Below are 23,826 nucleotides of genomic sequence, written 5' to 3' on the forward strand. Positions count from 1 at the left end.
AACCCAGGCCACAGCAGTGAAAGCGTCAAGTCCTAACTACTGGACTGCCAGGGAACTTGAATATGAGGTTTTTGAGGATAGGTAATGAAAATGTGCTAATTTGGGGCTTCCCTGGTGGCGCAGTGGTTGAGAGTCTGCCTGCCGATGCAGGGGACACAGGTTCACGCCCCGGTCTGGGAAGATCCCACATGCCACGGAGTGGCTGGGCCCGTGAGCCATGGCCGCTGAGCCTGAGCGTCCGGAGACTGTGCTCCACAACGGGAGAGGCCACAACATTGAGAGGCTCATGTACCGCAAAAAAAAAAAAAAAAAAAAAAAAAAAAAAAGAATATAAATGTGCTAATTTGAAGCTTACATATATATTAATATGTATATTTATATATATATATAATTTTACTCATTAGTAACTGTAGCAATTAAGAACTCAGACCAAAAGAATAATTTTTGGGGGAGGCATATAATAACACCAACATTATTTAGAATTGCAGATGATAACACAAAGAAGAATGATTTTTATTCAGTTTTATTATTATTTTAAAATTCTCTACAGTGTCCCCCACTTCCCTACACCCCCATCCTCAAGGCCTGCCTTTGTAGTGGATGGCTCCCACAGCCCTGTCCTTGGTTCTCCACCGGAGGATACATGACCTTCCTTGGGAAGCAGTAAAACAGAAGGAATACGTAGAATTAATCTCATATAATGAGGTGAGGAGTGATGTGTCTTTTTTCTATTGTTTCTATGAGTTTATATAAAATTGAAGTTACTTGTTTCTTGAATGTTTGCCAGCCTATATGCAAAAACCTGGGACTGGTATTTTATGTGTGGGGATATTTTTAAATGATCATTAAAAGTTAAAGGAATATTCATAAATTTTTTTTCTTCAGTCCCTTTTGGTAATTTAGGATATTTTTCTAGAAATTTGACCATTTCACATAAATTCTCAGTTTTTGGCATTAAGTTGTTTTAATCTCATTTACATCTCTGGTTATATCTCTTTTTCATTCTGATATTTATATGGTCTGATAGACATCTCTTTTTTCTATCTCTCTTGACTGATCTTGCCTGGGGTTTGTCACTTTGGTCATTCCAAAAGTGATTTGGGACCTTTTGATCTATTTTTTCTGTCTTATTAATTTATCCTATCTTTAATTTCTGTCTCCTTTCTATGGGTTTATTGTTATTGTTTTTTATATTTCTCAAATTAGAATCATAGCCCATCTGTTTTCAGCTATTAGTTTCCAAGTACCATTTTATCCAGATCCTGTAAGTTTCGATACCTAGTGTTTTCATTATTGTTTAGTTTTAAGTATTTACTAATTTCTATTATAATTTTCTCTGGTCTGAGGTATTTAGAAGTATGCTTTAAATTTCCAATCTTATTTGTTACTTATCTTTTTATTATTAGTATTACCAGATTAATTACATTCCTGTAACAGAATATGGACCGTATAATATCAAAGTTTTGAAATTCGTTGAGACTTGTTTTATGATCTGTTATTTGCTTAGTTTTCAATAAGTGATCTGTGTGAATTCTGAGTTGTTGGCTATGTTTTTAATATATATCCATTTAATTGAGCCTGCTAATTTTGCTGTTCAAATCTTCTGTATAGTACTTTTTCATTTACTCTTTGCTTATCTATCAATTACTGAAACATGTATATTAAAATTTTCCATCATAATTAGGGATATGTTAATTTCTCTTTGTAGGTCTATCATTTTTGATGTTTTATACATTGAGGCTATGTTATTAGGTATACACAAATTTAGAATTTTTATATCTTTTCGGTAAATAAAACTTTATTTATATTTACTCACCTTTGTTTTCTCTATTCATTTTTTTTGTCCTAAATCCTATTTTTTTCTGCTGTTAATATACCCATGCCAGCTTTCTTTTATTCGTGTTTGGTCTATTTTTCTCATTTTTCTGTATTTTAGGAAAATCTCTTATAAATAGCATATAGTTTGATTTATAAAAATTGCAGTCTCACAATTTTGCTCTTTTAAACAGAGTTTACTATTTATATATATTGTAATTATCCATGTATTTAGACCAATTCTCACTAGCATATGTTTTTCTTTGAGTTGCTTTTTCTGTTTGTTTATATATATGTACTTTCCTTTTTCATGCTTGTTGGATTGAGGTTTTTCTTCTCTCTCTGGGGAAAAAGTGTTTACATTTTATTCCTGTTCTTCTGGAAGTTCCCCAGAAAAGTTAAGACACAATGTGGTAGCTAGTAGAATAATGGTTCCCTCCCCTCCAAAAAAAAGATATCAACATACTTTTCTTGGAATCTGTGAATATATTACCTTATATGACAAAAGAGACTTGGCATATGTAATTGGGGATCTTGAGATGGAGGGAGATTTTCCTGAATTATCTGGGGGGCCCAATGTAATTATAAGGGTTCTTTAATGTGGAAGAGGGAGGCAGAAGACTCAGTGGCTGAGTCATGCAGCCTAAGAAGGGCTCAGCTAGGTGTTGCTGGATTGGAAGATGGGGGGAGGTCATAAGTCAAGGAACATGGGCACCCTCTAGGAGGTGGAAAAGGCGAGAAACACATTCTTCCATAGAGCCTCCAGAAGGAACACAGCTCTGCCAATACGTTAATTTTAGCCTCATAAGACCCATTTTGAACTTCTGACCCCAGAACTGTAAGATAGTAAATATGTGTTGATTTGGCAACTCTGCAGTAATTTGTTACAGCAGCAATAGGAAACTAATACATATATAAAGCTCAAAGTCCAGAGCAGTGCTATCCAAGAAACATTTCTGCAGTTACGGGAATGGTATATTTCTGTCCTGACCACAAATGGCTACTGAGTCCTTAGAATGAAACTAGTACAACTAGAGAACTGAATTGCTATATATATTTTTTTTGTGGTACGCGGGCCACTCACTGTTGTGGCCTCTCGCATTGCGGAGCACAGGCTCCGGACGTGCAGGCTCAGCGGCCATGGCTCACGGGCCCAGCTGCTCCGCGGCATGTGGGATCTTCCCGGACCGGGGCACGAACCCGTGTCCCCTGCATCGGCAGGTGGACTCTCAACCACTGCGCCACCAGGGAAGCCCTGCTATATTTTATTTAACTTTAATTCTGATTTAAAAAGCTATATGTGACTAGTAGCTACCATATTGGACAGTATCAGTCTAGAAATACTAAATGTCTTTATCCTGTTTCTAAACAATTACAGAAACTTTATACATATTAACTCATCAACCCCCTCTCAATTTGCATGTTTTTATTTTCCGGTATTTAAAAGTGATTTTGCCTTTTTATCAATTCCTTCACATGACAGATTACTGGTTTTGGAGAGATTACTGGTTTTGCTTTATATAGCCCATGTTTCTTTAGATTAATCACCGTGTTCCTTACTTACAGTTCCCTTTTGCACCTTAGACTTTCCCTGGGATAATTTTCCTTCTTCCTGAAATATATTCATAGAAATTCCTTTGGTAAATGTATGTTAATAATACATTCCCTTCATTCTTTGTGTAATTCTGCCCTTGTTGAAAGATAGTTTCATTACATGTAGAACTTTAAGTGATTATTACTTTCTCTAAACACTTGGAAGATTTTCTTACATTGCCCTGTAGCTTCCATTTTTAAACATGAGAGGTCACCTGTCAGTCATTTTTTGGATAAGCAATCTGTCTTTTCTCTCGTTTTGAAAATCTTCTTTTGGTGCTTCTCCAATTTGATGTCAATGTAGCTAGATATAAATTTGTTTTCATTTAACCTGTTTGGAATTTGTTTGAGTTTTGGAAGCTGAGGACTGATGTTTTTAATCAACTCTGGACGTGTCAACTATTATATCTTTAAATCAAGAAGGAAGTAATAGAGCAAATAGGGATGAATTGCCCTTCCCATTTTTCTATTATTTCCTTCTCAACATTTGATTAGGTGTTACAATTTCTCACTTTTTTCTACAACCTTTCCTTCATATTATTTCTGTTTTTGCCCTTCCATACTATATTCTGTGAACTTTCATCTGCTCTATCTTCTAGTTTATTATTTCTCTTTTTAGCTAAGCCAAATCTTCTGTTGAACATTTCTGTTAAGTTTTTAATTTCAGTTATTATATTTTTCATTTCTAGAATTTTTGTTTGACTCCTTATCAAAGCTCTTAGTCCTTTTTGAGAGTATACAATGCTTACTCCTTCAAGATACTTCCAATACCCGCTCATTTCTTTAAACATATTAGGTAAAATATATGAAATTGCAGATATTGACCAGTTTTGACTTGCAAAAATGACAATTTCATATACTCTGACCTAATAATTCATCTATATCTGTATATGATAATTCCAACATCTGCAATCTTTATGGGTTGGATTCTTCCAGTTGTGCTTTCTGCTGACTTTCACTCATGCTGGTTTGTTCTCTTATATTTCTAGTGATTTTGGTTTTTTTTTTTCTGGGAATTTTTGAGGTCCATATTTAAAATGTGTTCCTCCAGAGAGGTGATGTGTTTGCTTCTGCCAGGTACCTAGGGGCAGTACTGAAATGCAGAAACTTTATATTTTTTTGCTTGGCTTTTTTGGGCCACATGGAGTTTGGTGAGACACATCAGCTAGAGGAGATTTAGGATTTGGAATTAGAAATTATCTAGGGAGATATTTTTTCTCCTTTCTTTCACTCTAATAATAACCAAGGCTGAAATGATTATTCCTATTATCTCCCGTTCGGAGGCTCTTTATCCCTAGTTCACCCAATAATGGCATTGCCCCTCAGGGGTCTCTGAAGTGACTGTCTCCCTACTCAGTTTTGTTTTTTGACACCCACATGCATAGGCTCTTAAAATCCAGGTTCTGGACTACCTGGGATTGATAGATGTCCTCTGAGAAAAGGCTAATCCTATAATAGTTGACTTTTCTGGATTCTCACTTTCTACCTTATAGCCTCAAAAGATTTCTCTTACTTTCTTATCAGTTCAGTGTTCTGACCAAAGGGTGTTCTTCTGAAATCTAGTTGGCTATGTGACCAGAAATAGAATCCCTGATTCTTTTTTTTTTTTTTTTTTTTTTGCGGTATGCGGGCTTCTCACTGTTGTGGCCTCTCCTGTTGTGGAGCACAGGCTCTGGACATGCAGGCCCAGCGGCCATGGCTCACGGGCCCAGCTGCTCCATGGCACGTGGGATCTTCCCGGACCGGGGCACGAACCCGTGTCCCCTGCATTGGCAGGCGGACTCTCAACCACTGCACCACCAGGGAAGCCCAAAGCCCTGATTCTTTTTGTCACTAAGTATTATATCCAGTTTATTGCACAATCTGAACTTAATGAGGTACAAACACGAAATGATTTTACTTTTCTCTAATCACTGCCCTCAAACATGAAAAGTCAGATCTCCTTTGCCACTGTTTAATGGCATCTTGGGTAGACCCTTTAGCTTTCCGGTTACTTGCATTTACAATTTAATCCCAATTTAACTCATTTCTTTTCCTTCTTATTACTTTTATTATCTCATCAATTTTCAGAGGGACTTGTGGAATAGGGTGAGCTCTGATCCTTTATTTCTCCTCTTTCTACTTCTTTTTCAGTCTTCATGGAGATCCTTCCTTGAGCCTCCTAGGGTCAGAGGGATCTTGGGGGCCACATTCCTTATCTTTCTCCTTGCATATCATACTACACTATGGTCTCTATTTGCCTATTGGTGTGGGCTGCCCCATCCAGCCTCTTAGCTTCAAGAAGCAGACATCACTCTTGGTTCACATACATCCACAAACTCAAAGAGGTACCTGCCAAGCTTCCCATGAATTTTTCCACATTTTCCTTCCTGCTGGCAGAAATAAGAAAGAACTATGGCTTAAAGAGCTCAGTAAGAATCTAGTTAGGGAGAGGATCCATTGTGCCCCTTCTGTGGCACTCCTAATCATCACTTGGTTTAGAGGGAGGATATGCTCGGATTTAGGAAGTGTTGTTTAGAAAAACCTACAACAGTGACTCTGAAGAGGGGCCTCTTTGGACTCCTCAACCCACTCTCCATCTCAGCAGTTTGCCTACATACCTCAGGATAAAGGTGGGAGTGTTTCAGCCAATATAGATAGTCCACAAGTGCTAGCTATGATGAGCTCAACAAATATTGGGTGTCATCATTAGTGTTCAGGAAAATAATACTCTATGGGCATAATATCTGAAGAATCTATGGGGTAGAACCCTGTAGAAGATCCTGAGCCAATGATATGGTTCTTGGATCTAGAAAATGATGTCTTACAGAGCCCAAAACTATTAGGTTAAGTGTCATAATCCAAGTTGGGCCTCTCACTGTTGTGGCCTCTCCCATTGCAGAGCACAGGCTCCGGACACACAGGCTCAGCGGCCATGGCTCACAGACCTAGCTGCTCCGTGGCATGTGGGATCTTCCCGGGCCGGGGCACGAACCCGTGTCCCCTGCATCGGCAGGTGGACTCTCAACCACTGCGCCACCAGGGAAGCCCTATAATCCAAGTTTTATATAAAAATAACTCCAAATTTCCTCTGGCCGCAACTGAGGGCAGAAGTAGGCTTTATCTGTGTAGAGAATGCCTTATTAATGTTAATGTGTTTAAGGAAAAAAAAACCTTTATGGGTGATACAATGACAACTTCTAAATTCGGCTTAAATTTTTAAAATACATAATAAATGCCATAATTATTTTAATATGCCAGTAAAAATGTTTTGTGTTTCCGTAAATTAAAGTTTTATCTGGTACAATTGTCCTCAGTAGAACAGAATGACAAAATCAACTGCGAAAGCAGCTAAGCTGAAAGTTAATGGTCTACATGTTCACAATCTTTACATAGACTTCCTGCCAGCAATATGATTTTGCTAGAGTCTTCCTACTAGCAACACATCCAGCCAATTTAGAGTATAGAATTCTGTGCTACAACAGTTGATTCCATGAATTCAATAGTCATTGTTGCTAACCTACCACCCCTTGTTACAGGCACTATGCCCATGATAGTTTCTGATTCTTTCTTTTAAAAAGACTCAGTGGGCTTCCCTGGTGGCGCAGTGGTTGAGAGTCCGCCTGCCAATGCAGGGGACACTGGTTCGTGTCCCGGTCCGGGAAGATCCCACATGCCGTGGAGCGGCTGGGCCCGTGAGCCATGGCTGCTGAGCCTGCATGTCCGGAGCCTGTGCTCCGCAACGGGAGAGGCCACAACAGTGAGAGGCCCATGTACCGCAAAAAAAAAAAAAAAAAAAAAAAAAAAAAAAACCAACTCAGTGACCTCGGGTCATTTACCATAAATTTATTCTCTCAAATTTTATCTCACTCTGAAACAGACTTTTTAATAGAAGTGTTTAAAAAGAAATGTTAGAGTCCAAATTAGAGGACTGGGTTGTGTATTTTCACTTTTAATAAATGAGCTGTCTTTTCCTTTTTCATACCATTTCTTCTCGAAGGAAAAAAAAAATCAAACAAGGAAAAATGTGAAAAGATGAATCAATACGACATTTATAGTAAGATTTTAATGGCACTAAGGCCAAGAATATTATGGCTTTTGCTTTCACAATTACAACTTGACAGAATTTCAGGATGTTGTTGCTGAAGTGAACTTCAGAAGAAGAAAGTGAAAATGCATACATCGAAGGAAAATGTGTTATAGAAGAGTTATATTTGTTAAGACAAACACAGCATAGTCAATATTTAATTAAGCATTGTCTTTTTCAGAGCTGGCCCCTCAGAGCTTATACCCTCATTTCAAGCAGTATTGGCTGTGCTACAAATATTTTTGGAAATCCTCTTTGGAAATAAACTTATGCACCAGTTTCTAAGGACAGCAAGAAAACCCACTTCATTCATTCAGTCACACCTTATTTAAACCAAAATAGGCACTCTGCCCTGGCAACTGGCCTTACCCAGACCTTATTCACCAAACTGACTTCAAACTACTTTTTAATAAAAAAAGAAAACTTTTTTAAAATCATGAAATATTACATACAATATGTACTGTTTAAATTCTTTAAAGAAAACATTCATGTTACCATAACAGAGATTAAAGAAATTTCCCTAACATTCCAGGAGTTCCTTGAATGTCTTGTTCCAATCAATACCTGCCTGTACGTAAAGAGTAGTCAGTTCTATCCTTTTCCTATCACTTTTATTACCTATTATATATTCCTCAATGCTATCACTCCATAGTTTGGTTTTTGAATGTTATATAAATGAAATCATACAGTATATATCCTTCTGCATCTGCCTTCTTTTGCTCAATATCTTGTTTATTAGATGCATCTAAAGCAAGACTAGGCAAACTATGGCCTGTCATCTATTTTTGTAAACAGTTTCATAGGAATACAGCCATGCCCACTCGTTGACATGTTATCTGTGGCTGCTTTTGCATTACAATGGCAGAGGTGAATAACTGCAACAGAGACTGTGGCTCACAAAGTCTATAATATTTGCCACATGGCCTTTACAGAAAAAGTTTGCCGATTCCTGATTTAGATATAATACTTGATTCAATTTGCTAAGAGTTTGTTTCAAAATTTTGCATTTATTTTTGTGAGAGACATTGTACTGTACTTTTCTTTTTTGTCATGTCTTGGTCTATATTTGGTATCAGGATAATCTCAGCTTCATCAAATGAGCTGGGAAGTACTCTCACCTTCTCAATGTAGAATGGGTATTACTTCTTCCTTTAAATCTTTATGTAGGAAACCAATTGGGACTATAGTTTTGTTTGTGGGGAAAATTGTAACTATAAATTCAATTCCTTTAAACAGGTATACTTCTACTCAGTTTTAAAATTCTTCATGAGTCAGTTTTGGTAATTTGTGTTTCAAGGAAGTTTTACATTTCATCTATGCTGTTAAATTTGTTGGTATAAGGATATTTTTGCTATGTAAAGAATTTTAGATCGACAATTACTTGCTTTCAGCTTATTATCTTTCAGCTTCTACTGTTTCTCAAGAAAATTAGCTGTCAGTCTAATTATTGCCTTTTTGAAGTTAGATCTGTCCTTTCTTCTCTTGCTGTCTTTACAAATTTTACCTTTGCCTTTGGTTTTCTGTAATTCTTCTATGATGTGTCTAAGTGTAGATTAATTTTTTCTGCTTGAGGATTGTTTGGCTTCCTGATTTTGTGGGCTGGTGTCTGCCATTAGTTTTGAAAAGATTCTCAATTTCTCCTCAAATATTGGTTCTGCCTTACTCCCTCTTTCTTCTACATATGACTCCATTAAACATTTGTTTAACTTTCTCATATTTCTATGTCTTTTACCCTCTCTTCTCAATTACTCATCCTATTCATTTTCTGTCTTTATTCTGAATTTTTTTTTCTGAGTTATCTTCCATTATAACAATTCTCTTTTCAGCCACATTTAATATGCCATTAAACCCATTCACCGAGTTCTTAACCTTGGTTATTAAATTTTTCTGTTTCTAGAATTTCTATTAAAAATGTTATATGAGTATTTTTTTACGGTCTGTAGTTCTCTGCTGAAATTTTCCTTTTTGCTTTCTATCTATGTCATGAACATAGTCAAGACAGCTATTTTAAAGTTACTGTCTTGATAATTTCACTATCTGGAGTTCCTCTGAGTTTGTTTCAATCATCTATTGTTTCTACTAGTTCTCATTCCTGTTAACTTTTCTCCTTATGTGCCTGGTATCTTTGATTGTGTACTGTCTTTATATTTGGACAATCACTGGTGGAAATGATTTGAGAACTAGAATAAAGTTATCTTCCTCTAGAAAGTGTTTTTATCTGCTTCTCCAAAGTGCCCAGGGGTACTAATGATCTGGAATCACTTTTCACCAATGTCAAGAATTTAGAATTTTCTGACCTGTCCTGATGACTGAAAGTTGGTCTTCAGTCTGTATGAAGATTGAATATTTTCATTTCACTTTTCAGTCTTCCACAGCCTTGATCTAAAGTATGGTGAATTTCTCAGGGTCCTCATCTTCAGCAGTCTTCAGACTTCAGTTTTATTTACCCTCATCCCATGATGTTATCAAAAGCACTGCTCAGTTCTGCAATTGCCTGTTTGGACTATTAAATGTCCCCAGGGTAAAAACTGTCCCTAAATCCAGGATTATATCTATGGATTTTCATACTATTGTGAATCTTGGCCCAATAATCTTCACTCTCTTATTAGGTCTCCAGTGATATCAAATCAAAATTCCCGCCAGCATTTATAGTTGCTCTCAGCCAGATGGTTGGTTTGAGTAGGCTAGTCCCCTAGTTCCCAAAGCAGAAGTCTCAAAGTCAATTATGGCTATATATGTATATGTAGGTGTGTGTATATATACATATATAGATTTATGGCTGTGCTTCTGCTGAGGACATTTTAACAAACTCTAGAAGCTTTAAAAGTTCTTATCAAAGAGAAATTCTGGAAATAATCAAATGAACTACAGTACTCTTGAAATAAATATGCAACTTTTCAAGGTGACTATTTGAAGGGAATAGCACCTACATATGTATGTATTCTGGCATGCTAATTAAAAATATTATATTTATATATTATTAACTGGTTGAATTGAATTCACCACGAATATAGGAATAATAGGATTACTGAGGATATCTGAAAGGTATATTGCACTACATTAGGACGTCGATAAATAAAATTTGTGTTATAGCATCATTAAACAATTTAGGCTTACTACTTGTGGAGTAATTATACCACATAGGTACCTCAATACAATTTGTTTTCAAGATTACTATTATAACTTATATCTTTGCACTAAAACTTTGAAAGAAACCATTTATAAACTTGTGCTTGTTTCTTTTTCAATTAATAACACCTTAATTTTCTACGATGTCATTTTCTTCATGCTACAATATGTGTAGTGCGATTTTGGCATTATACTAGTTCTCTGTGGCTGCTGTACAAATCACTACAAACTTTGTGGCTTAAAACAACAGAAATTTATTCTATCACAGTTCTGAGCCAAAATCAAGGTGTTGGCAGGGCCACACTCCCTCTGGAGGCTCTAGGGGAGCTTCTGGTGGCTTCTGGCACTCATTGGCTTGTGGCCACATTGCTCCAATCTCCTGCTTCTGTGGTCACATGGCCTTCTCCTCTTCTGTGTCAAATCTTTCTCTGACCCTCTTTTATAAGGATATATCTGAGGGCTTCCCTGGTGGCACAGTGGTTAAGAATCCACCTGTCAATGCAGGGTACACGGGTTCGAGCCCTGGTCTGGGAAGATCCCACATGCTGCGGAGCAACTAAGCCCATGCACCACAGCTACTGAGGCTGCGCTCTAGAGCCCACGAGCCACAACTACTGAGCCCATGCACTTAGAGTCCGTGCTCCACAACAAGACAAGCCACCACAATGAGAAGCCCGCACACTGCAACCAAGGGTAGCCCCCGCTCGCTGCAAGTAGAGAAAGTCCTCGTGCAGCAACGAAGACCCAACACAGCCAAAAATAAATAAATGTTTAAAAAAAGGATACATCTGGTTGCATTTAGGGCCCACCTGAGTAATCTAGGATAATCTTCCTATCTCAAGATCCATAACTTAATCACACTTGCAAAGACCCTTTATCAATATAAGATAATATTTATAGGTTACAAGAATTGGGACCTGCTATCTTTGGGGGCCACTCTTCAGTCTGCTACAGGCAACCAACAAATTATCTCTAAATTGAGTCATTTTTGTCAGTTCTTTTCACTTTCAATGATATGGAAGCAGAACGAGAATAACAAAGGTCAAGAATGTTGACCAATTTGGGGTAATGCTCCAGTTTCCTAACCCAGTTCTCTTGTTCTCTGATCTGACAGAATCACAGTTTAAGAGAAAACTGATGACTTGGAATAAACCAGGGATATATTCCATTAGACCCCCTTGAGGAGTGAGTGAAAAGAACTAACTTCAGACAGGCCTTCCTACACTGAAGAATCGCAAAAGGTCAGAGCCAGAATGGACCACAGATACTGTTTAATCCAAACCTATTAACTAACAGATGGGGAAACTGAGGCCCAAAAGGCTGATGACCAGGTCAATGGTCACACACGCAGTTTATAGCCCTAGACTCTTTCACCCAGACTGTACTGCCAAGAATCCATAAGGAAAATACTTTTAAATGTTTATGTCACCATAAAGCCATTAAAAAGAAATTTGTGGACTATGAAGAGATAGAAATATACACATGAAAAAATGTGTTGAGATAAACAGAATAAAAATCCATGTATACACCTAGCATTATAATCTGAAAATTACTGTACCATAAACATTTACAAGGAGAGCTACGTGGGGATTTTTTTTATAATTCTTTTTTTAAATTGTTTTTGGCCATACCTTGCAGCATGTGGGATCTTAGTTCCCCAGCCAGGGATCGAACCCGCACCCCCATCAGTGGAAGCATGAAGTCCTAAGCACTGGACTGCCAGGAAGTCCCTATGTGGGTATACTTTTAATCACATTCATTCCTCTGTTTCTTGATTGTGAGAGAGAAGTAGAATTGGGACTAATGGGTTGAAGCCACAGGTCTGGCTGTGGATAAGTTTCAGTTCACTATAAGGAAGAAGTTTCTAAAGGTCAAAGTTGTCCAAAGCGGGAATGAGAGATGATGACATGCATCCCTGGAGGTTATTAAAGCTGAGGCTGCAGAGTACTTGGCAGGAATGTGGAAGCTGTACTGATTCCCAACTTCAAACAGGCCGTATTAGACAATCTGGGCAGATGCTAAAACCAGAGGTTCCTGAGACCAGGACCAGAGGGATGTCCTTGGATGTGTACTCTTAATTAGCTACCCAAGTGATTCTCGTGTTTGGGGGGAATGCATCAGACACCTAAAACTGTTCCAGTTCAAGAGTCTATAATTTTCCTCATAAGGTAATGGAAACAACACTGTAATTGTAGCAAGGAATCCAGATTCTTTCTTGGTTTGGTCCCTAAGAAGCTGTGTGATTTTTGAGCATATGACATCATGTCTCTGGGACTCGATTTTCCTGTCTGCAAAAATAAGTGAGACTAGATGTATCTTATGGCTCTTAGATGGTAGGAATTTGTGTTTCTGAGGGTGGCCTGGAAGAAATTAATCTTCAAACTCCCTGGAAAATTCCTCATGACATTCAGATGACAGAGAGTTGTCCTGGAATGACTGCCTAAGACAGCTGGGCAAGGCCATGCGAGCTGGCTGTTTTCCTGGAGTTGGCAGGCATTAGGCCCAGGATATGTCTGTCACATGCAGGGCAGGTGGGGAGTGGAGAAGGCTGGCAGGCTGGAAGTTGGAAACTCAGAAACCTCCCCATTTTGGCTCCAACCACTATCTTTGTAATCTACTTACTCTTCAAAAAGGAGGGTCCAAGGAGGCTGATCTGCTGTCCTGAAAGGGAGTGATAAGGTGATCAGGAAGTGCCCTTTCTGTGGGCACCTTGCCCAGAAATACCAAGCCTCTGGAAGGTGAGAGGGGTTGGCAACCTTTTTTTCTTATGAATGAGCCTTCCCTCCCAAAAGGCAATGAGCCTTGGCTTTTGATCTAATACTAGATTCTCTTTCTTCCCTATTTTTCTTTCTCAAATTCTCCATCTATGTTCCCTGAAGGTCATTTATTTGCTAAGCCTCACCCCTTATAGCTTTTACTTTTTCACTGTTGAGGGAGGAATTGTGTTTTAATGGCTACCTCTTGTGTTTGATCTTCTCCTAAATATACCCATTCCTTATCTCAGTACATTTACTCCCTGGGATGGCCTTCCTAACCCCAAGACATCTGACCCACAGGTGAACCAATGGGCATTCCTCTACTCTCTTCATTCTACCAAGGTCTGTGAATTAACCTATGAGTTCCTATCTGAGAGATGAAGATGACTTCCTGATGTTGGCAGGGAAATTTCAAATCAAAATCATAGAAGATGGGAGTGGGTTAACAAATTATCTCAGGCTAAGTAAGGGACAGACTGGTACATAGCTTGCAGATGAAGATGTACAAATTTTAGTACCCAGTCATGTCCCTGGAAACCCCTGCCACTAAGGCTCTGATGACTCCCCAATCCATATCTCTTACAGAAAATGTTCTCTAGAACTTCAAAGTCCCTCACTTCCAGCTGTCTCCTGGACAGCACCACCTAAATGCTCATTTAAAACCTCCTACTCGGGCCTCCCTAGTGGCGCAGTGGTTGAGAGTCCGCCTGCCGATGCAGGGGATACGGGTTCGTGCCCCAGTCCGGGAGGATCCCATATGCCGCGGAGCGGCTGGGCCCGTGAGCTGTGGCCGCTGGGCCTGCGCATCCGGAGCCTGTGCTCCGCAACGGGAGAGGCCGCAACAGTGAGAGGCCCGCGTACCGCAAAAAATAAAAAATAAAAATAAAATAAAACCTCCTACTCAGCATGACCAAGTTTGTTCCTGTGTCTTCTCTCCCACACCTAGAGCTTCCTCATATTTTTATATTAGGTTAGATCAATAAAGGTTATCATTACTTTTGCTAAATTTATTTATTTAAATGTATTATGTTTATTTTTATAAAATATTTATTATTAATAAAGATCTGCCAGGACATGGAAGCAACCTAAGTATCCATTGACAGATGAATGGATAAAGAAGATGTGGCACGTATATACAATGGAATATTACTCAGCCATAAAAAGAAACGAAATTGAGTTATTAGTAGTGAGGTGGATGGACCTAGAGTCTGTCATACAGAGTGAAGTCAGAAAGAGAAAAACAAATACCATATGCTAACACATAGATATGGAATCTAAAAAAAAAAAGGTTCTGAAGAACCTAGGGGCAGGACAGGAATAAAGACGCAGATGTAGATAATGGACTTGAGGACATGGGGAGGGGGAAGGGTAAACTGGGATGAAGTGAGAGAGTGGCATGGACATATATACACTACCAAATGTAAAATAGATAGCTAGTGGGAAGCAGCCGCATAGCACAGGGAGGTCAGCTCGGTGCTTTGTGACCATCTAGAGGAGTGGGATAGGGAGGGTGGGAGGGAGGTGCAAGAGGGAGGGGATATGGGGATATATGTATACGTATAGCTGATTCACTTTGTTATACAGCAGAAACTAACACAACAATGTAAAACAATTATACTCCAATAAAGATGTTAAAAAAAATTTTTTAAAAAAGATCTGCCCACTAAAGTTAGATCAGATATTTAAAGGCCAGCAGACAGAAAAGAAAATAACATGATGGGAAAAGGTGGTATTTTTAAGCATCAACAATCCAAATAGGTGTTTTCTATCCAGGCTCTGTATGGGTCCTGCAGGAATTCACCAGATAAATCTAATTTGTAAGGTAGAAGGTCAAGAAATGCCTACCATCTTTTATGTCACTGATTCCAACTGATATATACCAACACATTAGGAAGGTTATAAACAAGTGTACCACAAAGCCTTCTTCAAAAGGGACTCATCTGAAAAAAAACAACATGCACTCAACTCTGATCTTTTTATGTCAGTGGGTTCCATGGATCCCTCTGACGGCCACCTGTGAATTCTAGAGAGCTTTCAGTGTTCTGCTCTTCTTACAGCTACATCTTTCCCCCACCTCTATGCTCATTTCTCACTAATTCTCTTTCTCAAAGTCCATATCCCCCAGGTTTTTTTTTTTTTTCAAATACATTCTTTTCTGGGACCTTCTTCTTTACTCTAACGCCTTCAGTTTGGAGTTTCTCACCCAGACTCACTCGTTTCATCCATTACAAATGTATACATCTGTATATTTCTGTGTATTATGTTTATTTGGTGTAGATCATTAACAGGTGATGGTTCAGATGAACCATCGGATGACAAGGGCCATATGGGTGAGACCAGCAGAACAACTGCCCCAATTGCTAATTCATGGAGTCATGATCATGAAAAATGAAAAAATCATTATGGTTTGTGGTAGTTGGTTATACAGCAATAGATAACTGATACACATCCTCAGAGAAATATTCTAGATATACTCAAGAAAAACTCATGATTCTCTCCTCTGGGCTTTGTTTATTCTTCTAGCATAGTGCGTAGCTCATATAACTATTGGTCTACCTGTATCTGTTTCTCTCACTAGATTAATAGCTTTTGAAAAGCAGAGATCAGGTTTTTACTCATCATCATGTCTCCTGTGCCTACCCTAGTGTGTGGTACAGAGCAATCATGTGGATTTATTGCCCAGGTCATATACTCACCATTTCCTGAAATGCTTTTACCTGCTCTCTGGAACACATGGTCAATCATAAGTAAGATTTTTTTAATATCCTCAAACTTTTCAGTTAATATTCCCTTTATCTTCTTGTTCGTACCAAATAGGACTGCCTCCCTGTAGCCCTCTTAGGTGGTGCCTATCCTACCTGCCCCATGCCTTATACCCCTCGGGGTTTGAAGGCAGGTAAGCAACCTCTTTGTTTCTCATGGCTTCATTCAGACCGTCTCCAATCCCTCTCTCTTCTCTAAAGAACACTCAGCTTCGACTCCCATGACATCGGGTTAAACCACCTGTACCCCTTGCTGTGAAAGTCACATAGTGATCCCTGTGTCCCAGCCTCTCATTCCATAAAGACTCACAAGCACCCTCTCTAACACTCCCCAGGAGTGATTTCAATATCCGGAGAGCTCAATCTTCCAAAATCATGACCTCTTAGAGTTCCTTGACCTCCATTCTACCTCAGTCACTTTTTCCCATAGTCATACCTTCCATCTTGACACCACCAATATATTGCAACCCCTCTACAATCTCAATTTCAAACATCCACTATCTAATCACCATCTCATATATTTCCAGCCCTCTTTCTCTCACCTCCAGTTCCGAAACTCCTTTGTCACTGGAACCTACAAATTTATTGTAATCATTACTCTTCACTGTTCTTTACCATCTCATGTTCTCCCTTCCCTCCTTAGTCAGTTAAAATTTAATGGTCAGGACTTCCCTGGTGGCACAGTGGTTAAGAATCTGCCTGCCAATGCAGGGGGCATGGGTTTGAGCCCGGGTCCAGGAAGACCCCACATGCCTCGGAGCAACTAAGCCCGTGCGCCACAGCTACTGAGCCTGTGCTCTAGAGCCCGCGAGCCACAACTACTGAGCCTGTGAGTCACAGCTACTGAAGCCTGCACACCTAGAGCCCATGCTTAGCAACAAGAGAAGCCACCTCAATGAGAAGCCCACGCACCACAACGAAGAGTAGCCCCCACTCGCCGCAACTGGAGAAAGCCCGCATGCAGCAACAAAGACCCAATGCAGCCCAAAATTAATTAATTAATTAATTAAAAAAAATACAGTGAGGGGCTTCCCTGGTGGCACAGTGGTTGAGAGTCTGCCTGCCAATGCAGGGGACACGGGTTCGTGCCCCGGTCTGGGAAGATCCCACATGCCGCCGAGCGGCTAGGCCCATGAGCCATGGCCGCTGAGCCTGCGAGTCTGGAGCCTGTGCTCCGCAATGGGAGAGGGCCACAACAGTGAGAGGCCCGTGTCCCACAAAAAAACAAAACAAAAAAACAAAAAATACAGTGAGTTAATGTTTAAAAAAAACTTAATGGTCAATCATTTTAGTTATTCTCTTGCCTCTCTTTTGATTTATCACACTCTCATACTTGCTTTAGCCTTTTAAGAACTTTTAATGAAGTCTAATTTTCTACCTGATACATGCCCGAAATCAAGGGAGCTAAATGTGGCTGGAGAAAGATTTGCCTCTCTTTAAATTCATAAATATTAATAATAATCAAGAGGGCCTTTAAGCTACCTAGCAGTCAAAACTCTGTTTCCCTAGTTTCATCTTTTTACTCTCCTAAATGACTATTTCATAGCTTCTAATCTCTTCCCAGTCCTTTAACATCTCTACTGTCTTTGCTGCCCATATTACTAAGAAAATTTAAACAATTAGAAGAAAACTTCTACAAGCTCCCACCACCTCTTTATGCTTATGTGTACCTCTGTGCATTTACTATGCCTTCCCTCCTTTTCCTATGAATACACTGTACATGTTTCTAGCTAAAGCTACCCATGTACCTGTGCATCAGATTCAATCCCTTACCTCCTTGTCGAAATCAGTCCTTGAATTTTCCCTCTTTCTCCTGCACCATTTTTTCCTCTTTACTGAATCATTCCCATCATCATACAAACATACTGTGACTTTCATATTAATTAAAAAACCTACATATTCTAATCTCATTTACCCATTTAGATACTACTGCACTTCTTCCTTTTTTTTTTTTTTGCGGTACGTGGGCCTCTCACTGTTGTGGCCTCTCCCATTGCGGAGCACAGGCTCCGGACGCGCAGGCTCAGTGGCCATGGCTCACGGGCCCAGCCGCTCCACAGCGTGTGGGATCTTCCCGGACCGGGGCACGAACCCGTGTCCCCTGCATCGGCAGGCGGACTCTCAACCACTGCGCCACCTGGGAAGCCCTGCACGTCTTCCTTTTAAGGAAAACTCTTACGAAGGCTAATAATATTCACCTCAACTCACTCTCCTCCCATTCTGACTTGAACCCACTCCAGTAAGGCTTTTTGCTCTCAATGCTTCATGGAACACGAACTTATCAAGGTCAGCAGTGAAGTCAATGTTGCTAAATTCAGTGGTCGATTCTCAGTCCTTATCTTACTTGACTATCACTTACATTTGATATAGTAGATCAAATCTACTCTTCCTTGAAATACTTTCTAGAAAATCTGGCTTCCAAGAAACCATATCCTCCTGATATTCCTTGTCTCCAGCTACTCTTTCTCAATTTGTTTTGTTGATTTCTTCTTTTCTCCATGTCCTCTATATACGAGAGTATCCCAAGTTTTAGGACTTGGACTATGTTTTCTACCTACACTCACTCCCTTGGTGAGCTAATTAATTCCATGGCTTTAAATACCATCCATATGCCAATGACTTATGTCCCAGCTCAGACTCTCCCTGAACAATCTAGATCCACAAACCCAAGTGCCTACTTGTTATTTCCGGTTGAATGTATAATAGGTCCCTAAAATTTGACACGTCTAAAAATGAAGTTTTTTCAAAAACAGACATACAGATGGAGCAGGTTAGAAAGCCCAGAAATAAACCCATGCACTTATGGTCAATTAATCCACAACAAAGCAGGCAAGGATATACAATGGAGAAAAGACAGTCTCTTCAATAAGTGGTGCTGGGAAAACTGAACAGCTACATGTAAAAGAATGAAATTAGGACGTTCTCTAACACCATATACAAAAATAAACTCAAAATGGATTAAAGACCTAAATTTAAGACCAGATACTGTAAAACTCCTAGAAGAAAACATAGGCAGAACACTCTCTGACATAAATTGCAGCAATATCTTTTTGGATCCATCTCCTAGAATAATGGAAATAAAACCAAAAATAAACAAATGGTACCTAATTAAACTTAAAAGCTTTTGCACAGCAAAGGAGACCATAAACAAAATGAAAAGACAACCTACTGAATGGAGAAAATATTTGCAAATGATGCAACTGACAAGGGATTAATTTCCAAAATACACAAACAGCTCATACCACTCAATATCAAAAAAACAAACAACCCAATCAAAAAGTGTGCAGAAAATCTGAATAGGCATTTCTCCAAAGAAGACATACATATGGCCATGAGGCACATGAAAAGATGCTCAACATCACTAATTATTAGAAAAATGAAAATCAAAACTACAATGAGGTATCACCTCACACTGGGCAGAATGGCCATCATCAAAAAGTCTACAAATAATAGGGCTTCCCTGGTGGCGCAGTGGTTGAGAGTCCGCCTGCCGATGCAGGGGACACGGGTTCGTGCCCCGGTCTGGGAAGATCCCACATGCCGTGGAGCGGCTGGGTCCGTGAGCCATGGCCACTGAGCCTGCGCTCCGCAATGGGAGAGGCCACAACAGTGAGAGGCCCGCGTACAGCAAAAAAAAAAAAAAAAAAAAAAAAAAAAAAAAAAAAAAGTCTACAAATAATAAATGATAGATAGGGTGTGGAGTAAAAGAAACCCTCCTATACTGCTGGTGGGAATGTAAATTGGTGCAGCCACTATGGAGAACAGTACGGAGGTTCCTTAAAAAACTAAAAATAGAGTTACCATATGACCCTGCAATCCTACTCCTGGGCATATATCTAGATAAAACTATAACTCAAAAGCATACATGCACCCCAATATTCATTGCAGCACTATTTGTAATTGTCAAGACATGGAAGCAACCTAAGTGTCCACTGACAGATGAATGGATAAAGAAGATATGGTATATATATATATATATATATATATATATATATATACACACACATACACATACATACACAATGGAATATTACTCAGCCATAAAAAAGAATGAAATAATCATTTGCAGCATCATGGATGGACCCAGTGATTATCATACAAAGTGAAGTAAGCCACACAGAGAAAGACAAATATCATATAATATTGCTTACATGTGGAATCTAAAAAAAATGATACAAATGAACTTATTTACAAAACAGAAATAGACCCACAGACATAGAAAACAAACTTATGGTTACTAAAGGGGAAAGGGTGGGGAGAGATAAATTAGGAATTTGAGATTAACATATACACACTACTGTATATAAAATAGATTACCAACAAGGACCTACTGTATAGCACAGGGAACTCAATATTTTGTAATAACCTATAAGGGAAAAGAATATACATATATATGTATAACTGAATCACTTTGCTGTACACCTGAAGCTAACACAACATTGTAAATCAACTGTACTTCAATTAAAAAATAAAAAAATATTTTTTTGATTTCTTATACTTTAGCTAAACAAACAAACAACCCCCCTGCCCCATTCACAGTCTTTGTCATTGAACTTAATGGCAACTCTGTTCTCCTAGTCACTCAAGCCCAAAAGTGTGGAGTCATCATCAATTCCTCTCTTTCTCTCATATTCTACATCAGATCTATCCCCAAATACTATTCTGCCTTTAAGCTTGAACTGGAATCTGACCACTTCACATATCTCCAATGCTGACAGCCTAGTCTGAGTCACCATTTTTACAATAGCCTCCTATCTGGTACTTAACCTCCCAACTCCCCAGAGTATGTAGAAAGCAATAGAGCGATCCTGTTGAAATATAAGTCAGAGCATGTCACCCCATGCTCAAAGTCCTCCGGGGGCCTTATAATGACCAAGAAGCTACACGATCTAGCTCACCATTATCACTCTGACTTCATCTCTATTATCCTTTCTTTTCTTCACTCTATTCTAGTTCCCTCTTCTTAGTTCCTCAAAACACCAGGAACACGCCTGCCTTGGAGTTTTAGCACTGGCTTTCGGGAATGTTTGTTCCCTCAATATCCACATAATGCAACCTCTCATCTCTGTCCATCTTTACTCAAATGTTACCTTCTCAGGAAGTTCTTGCTTGGCCACTAGTTCCAAAATTTTAACACTCCTATCCCTTTTTCATACTTATTTTCTTCATTAGTCTTTATCACTATGGAAATTCTTCAAATTTTCCCTATTTATTTTGTTATCTCCTCTACTAGAATCTAAATTCCATGAGAGCAGAAATTCTGACCTGTTTAATTTACTTCTGAATCCCCAGTGCCCAACAATGCTTAGAAAATGGTAAATACCCAGTAAATATTCGTTGAATGAATGACCAGGCATACTGAAAGAAGAACCAGATGGCACTTTAATAAATAAAAATAGAATAATTGAAATAAACACCTGAAAGCTAGATTAAAGGTAAAATTATTTTTCAGAGAACACCACAATGTCAGTGAAAGAGATATATACCATTGTTCATCTTATGAAACTAGCATAAATTTGGTACTGAGACTAGCATAAATTTGGTACCAAAACCAGCAAGGAGGGTAAATAAGAAAACCAACAGACCAATCTTGCCCATGAAAATAGATACAAAATCCTGAACAACATTTTTTCAAGCAAAATCCAGAAATGGGTGAAAAAATATAATATATACTAGCCAATATTAGGGTATAATTCCATTTATATAAATTTCAGAATGAGAGAATACTAAGAATGCAAGCATCTTTCATTATCCAAACCTACTTGGTACTTGAGTTCAGACAGTGACAGTCTGAATAATAAGTTGGGATACTTACGGGTACCTCAACTGAGTACATTTATTTCTTAAAGTAACATATAGTATATTGATGCTTTTTTTTTTTTTGGTGTGCTGTTCTATGAATCTTGACCTATGTATAGATTCATGTCACCACCACTAACCCAATCAGAATACAGAACTGTTCTGTCACTCCATAACTCCCCCAACTCCCAATCCCTGGCAACTATTGATCTGTTCTCTATCATTATAGATTTTTTTTGGTTTGTTTATTTTTTAGAATGTCCTACAAATTGATTCATATAGTATCTAACCTTCTGAGATGGATTTTTTTCATTCAGACAAATGACTTCGAGATTAATCCAAGTTGGTGCATACATCAATAGTTCTCTCCTTTTTATTGCTGGATATGGATGTACCACAGTCTGTTTATTCATTCACCCACTGAAGGACATTTGGGTTGTTTCCAGTCTTCAGAGATGATGAATAAAGTTGTTACGAATATTGACAAGTATTTGTCTGAAGGCAAGTTTTCATTTCTCTTGGATAAGTACCTAGGAGTGGGATTGCTGGGTCACATGGTAAGGATATGTTTAACCTTGTAAGAAACTTCCAGAGTAGCTGCGTCATTTTACCTTCCCACCAACAGCATATGAGAGTTCCAGTTGCTCCATAACCTCACTGACACTTGGTATTGTCAGGACTTTTATTTTAGCCATTCTATAGGTGTGCAGTAGAAATTTAGTCCTTTTGTTTCCCCCAAATGGGAAAGCAAATAACCAGATTTTGATAGTTAGGGAATCATCTAAAGTTTTATCTTAATTTATTTGGTTATTGGTTTGGATAGTAAGGGATAACACACCTATGTGGAAATATTGTGAGGAAAAGCAACAATTTGTTTAATATAAACGTAGATAGTGGTTCCTCTGCTGGAAAAGGAGGTAGATGCCATCCACTACTTTCCCTAGAGGCTCTACGGTACCGAGGATGTATTCTTTATGAAGCGGCATGGTGGTACATGTGACCTGTTCTATTCTTCTTGAAACTATACCGATGTGTTTGATAGATTTCACAATTATCAATTTTTAAAGAGATATTTGAGCATAGAAAACACACAAAAACCCCAAAGTAATGCAGAAAAACATTTTAAAACCACTTCTTTCAAGGGTTCAAGTACAATGAGTTAAAACACTTTAAAGCATTTTGTAGAATTTGAATATAAGACTTTTTTTTAAAGCTTGTTTAAAACTAAAATAATTTCTTTAATATTTCTGTGCTTGTGTACACCCCATAGGCCAAAATGGTTGATGGGCTAGCCAGTTTATTAATGAGTTTGTTTCTTTCCAGAAGCCTCAACCATAGGCTAGTCATGGTTAGACCATTCTTAATGACTGGCAAACAGTAGCTTCTTCCTAGAAACCAGGATCAGAACTTGACTTTATATAAGAAGCACAGTTAACATATCATCTTTGCTATTCACAAACTATTAGACACCTCCCAGGTCACAGTCAAGGCTATGCAACACTCAGCAACACTTTCTTGTTGCCATCAACATCTTGTAAGGAGAACATTTACCTGTGACAACACTGGGGATTTTGGAGAGAAAGCTCTTGACTGTTCTGATAGGCACACCACCTGTCTTGTCATCTTGCATCTTTGTGATGATGTCTTCAATCTGAAAGAGATTAAAGAAGTGTTATTGTATCTCACAAAGTAACAGTAAACAGTACCTTTATAAATAGCCAAAATGTGGGAACATGGATGCCAATAAGAGATATCAGGAAAAGCCTCTGCCTTAGTCAATAAACTTAGTAGCAGGATCTGCTATGAGCCAAGTTCTGGGGATAGGGAGGCCAGGCGGTTATATATAAATAGCATAAAGCATGGTCTGTAAGAACAACCACTTGCCCCCATTTCAGCAAGTAAGGAG

The 23,826-nt window shown here is 38.7% G+C and overlaps 1 protein-coding gene across 7 annotated transcripts in view; it reads right to left on the reverse strand.

Moving 5' to 3' along the window:
• Positions 1 to 23,565, reverse strand: part of RGS6 (regulator of G protein signaling 6) — a 177,099-nt gene extending 153,534 nt beyond the window's left edge. For 6 of the 7 annotated variants that reach the window (XM_060098011.1, XM_060098013.1, XM_060098012.1 and 3 more), the window contains exon 1: positions 23,472 to 23,565. In XM_060098011.1, the coding sequence (XP_059953994.1) occupies positions 23,472 to 23,550 (79 nt within the window). In that variant the 5' untranslated portion in view covers positions 23,551 to 23,565. The remainder of the gene's footprint in view (positions 1 to 23,471) is intronic. The other variant, XM_060098009.1, reaches the window with a different exon arrangement.
• Between the last annotated feature and the right edge of the window lie 261 nt (positions 23,566 to 23,826).

Source organism: Mesoplodon densirostris, chromosome 4 (assembly GCF_025265405.1).
Source record: "Mesoplodon densirostris isolate mMesDen1 chromosome 4, mMesDen1 primary haplotype, whole genome shotgun sequence".
In the NCBI taxonomy this organism is placed as follows: Eukaryota; Metazoa; Chordata; class Mammalia; order Artiodactyla; family Ziphiidae; genus Mesoplodon; species Mesoplodon densirostris.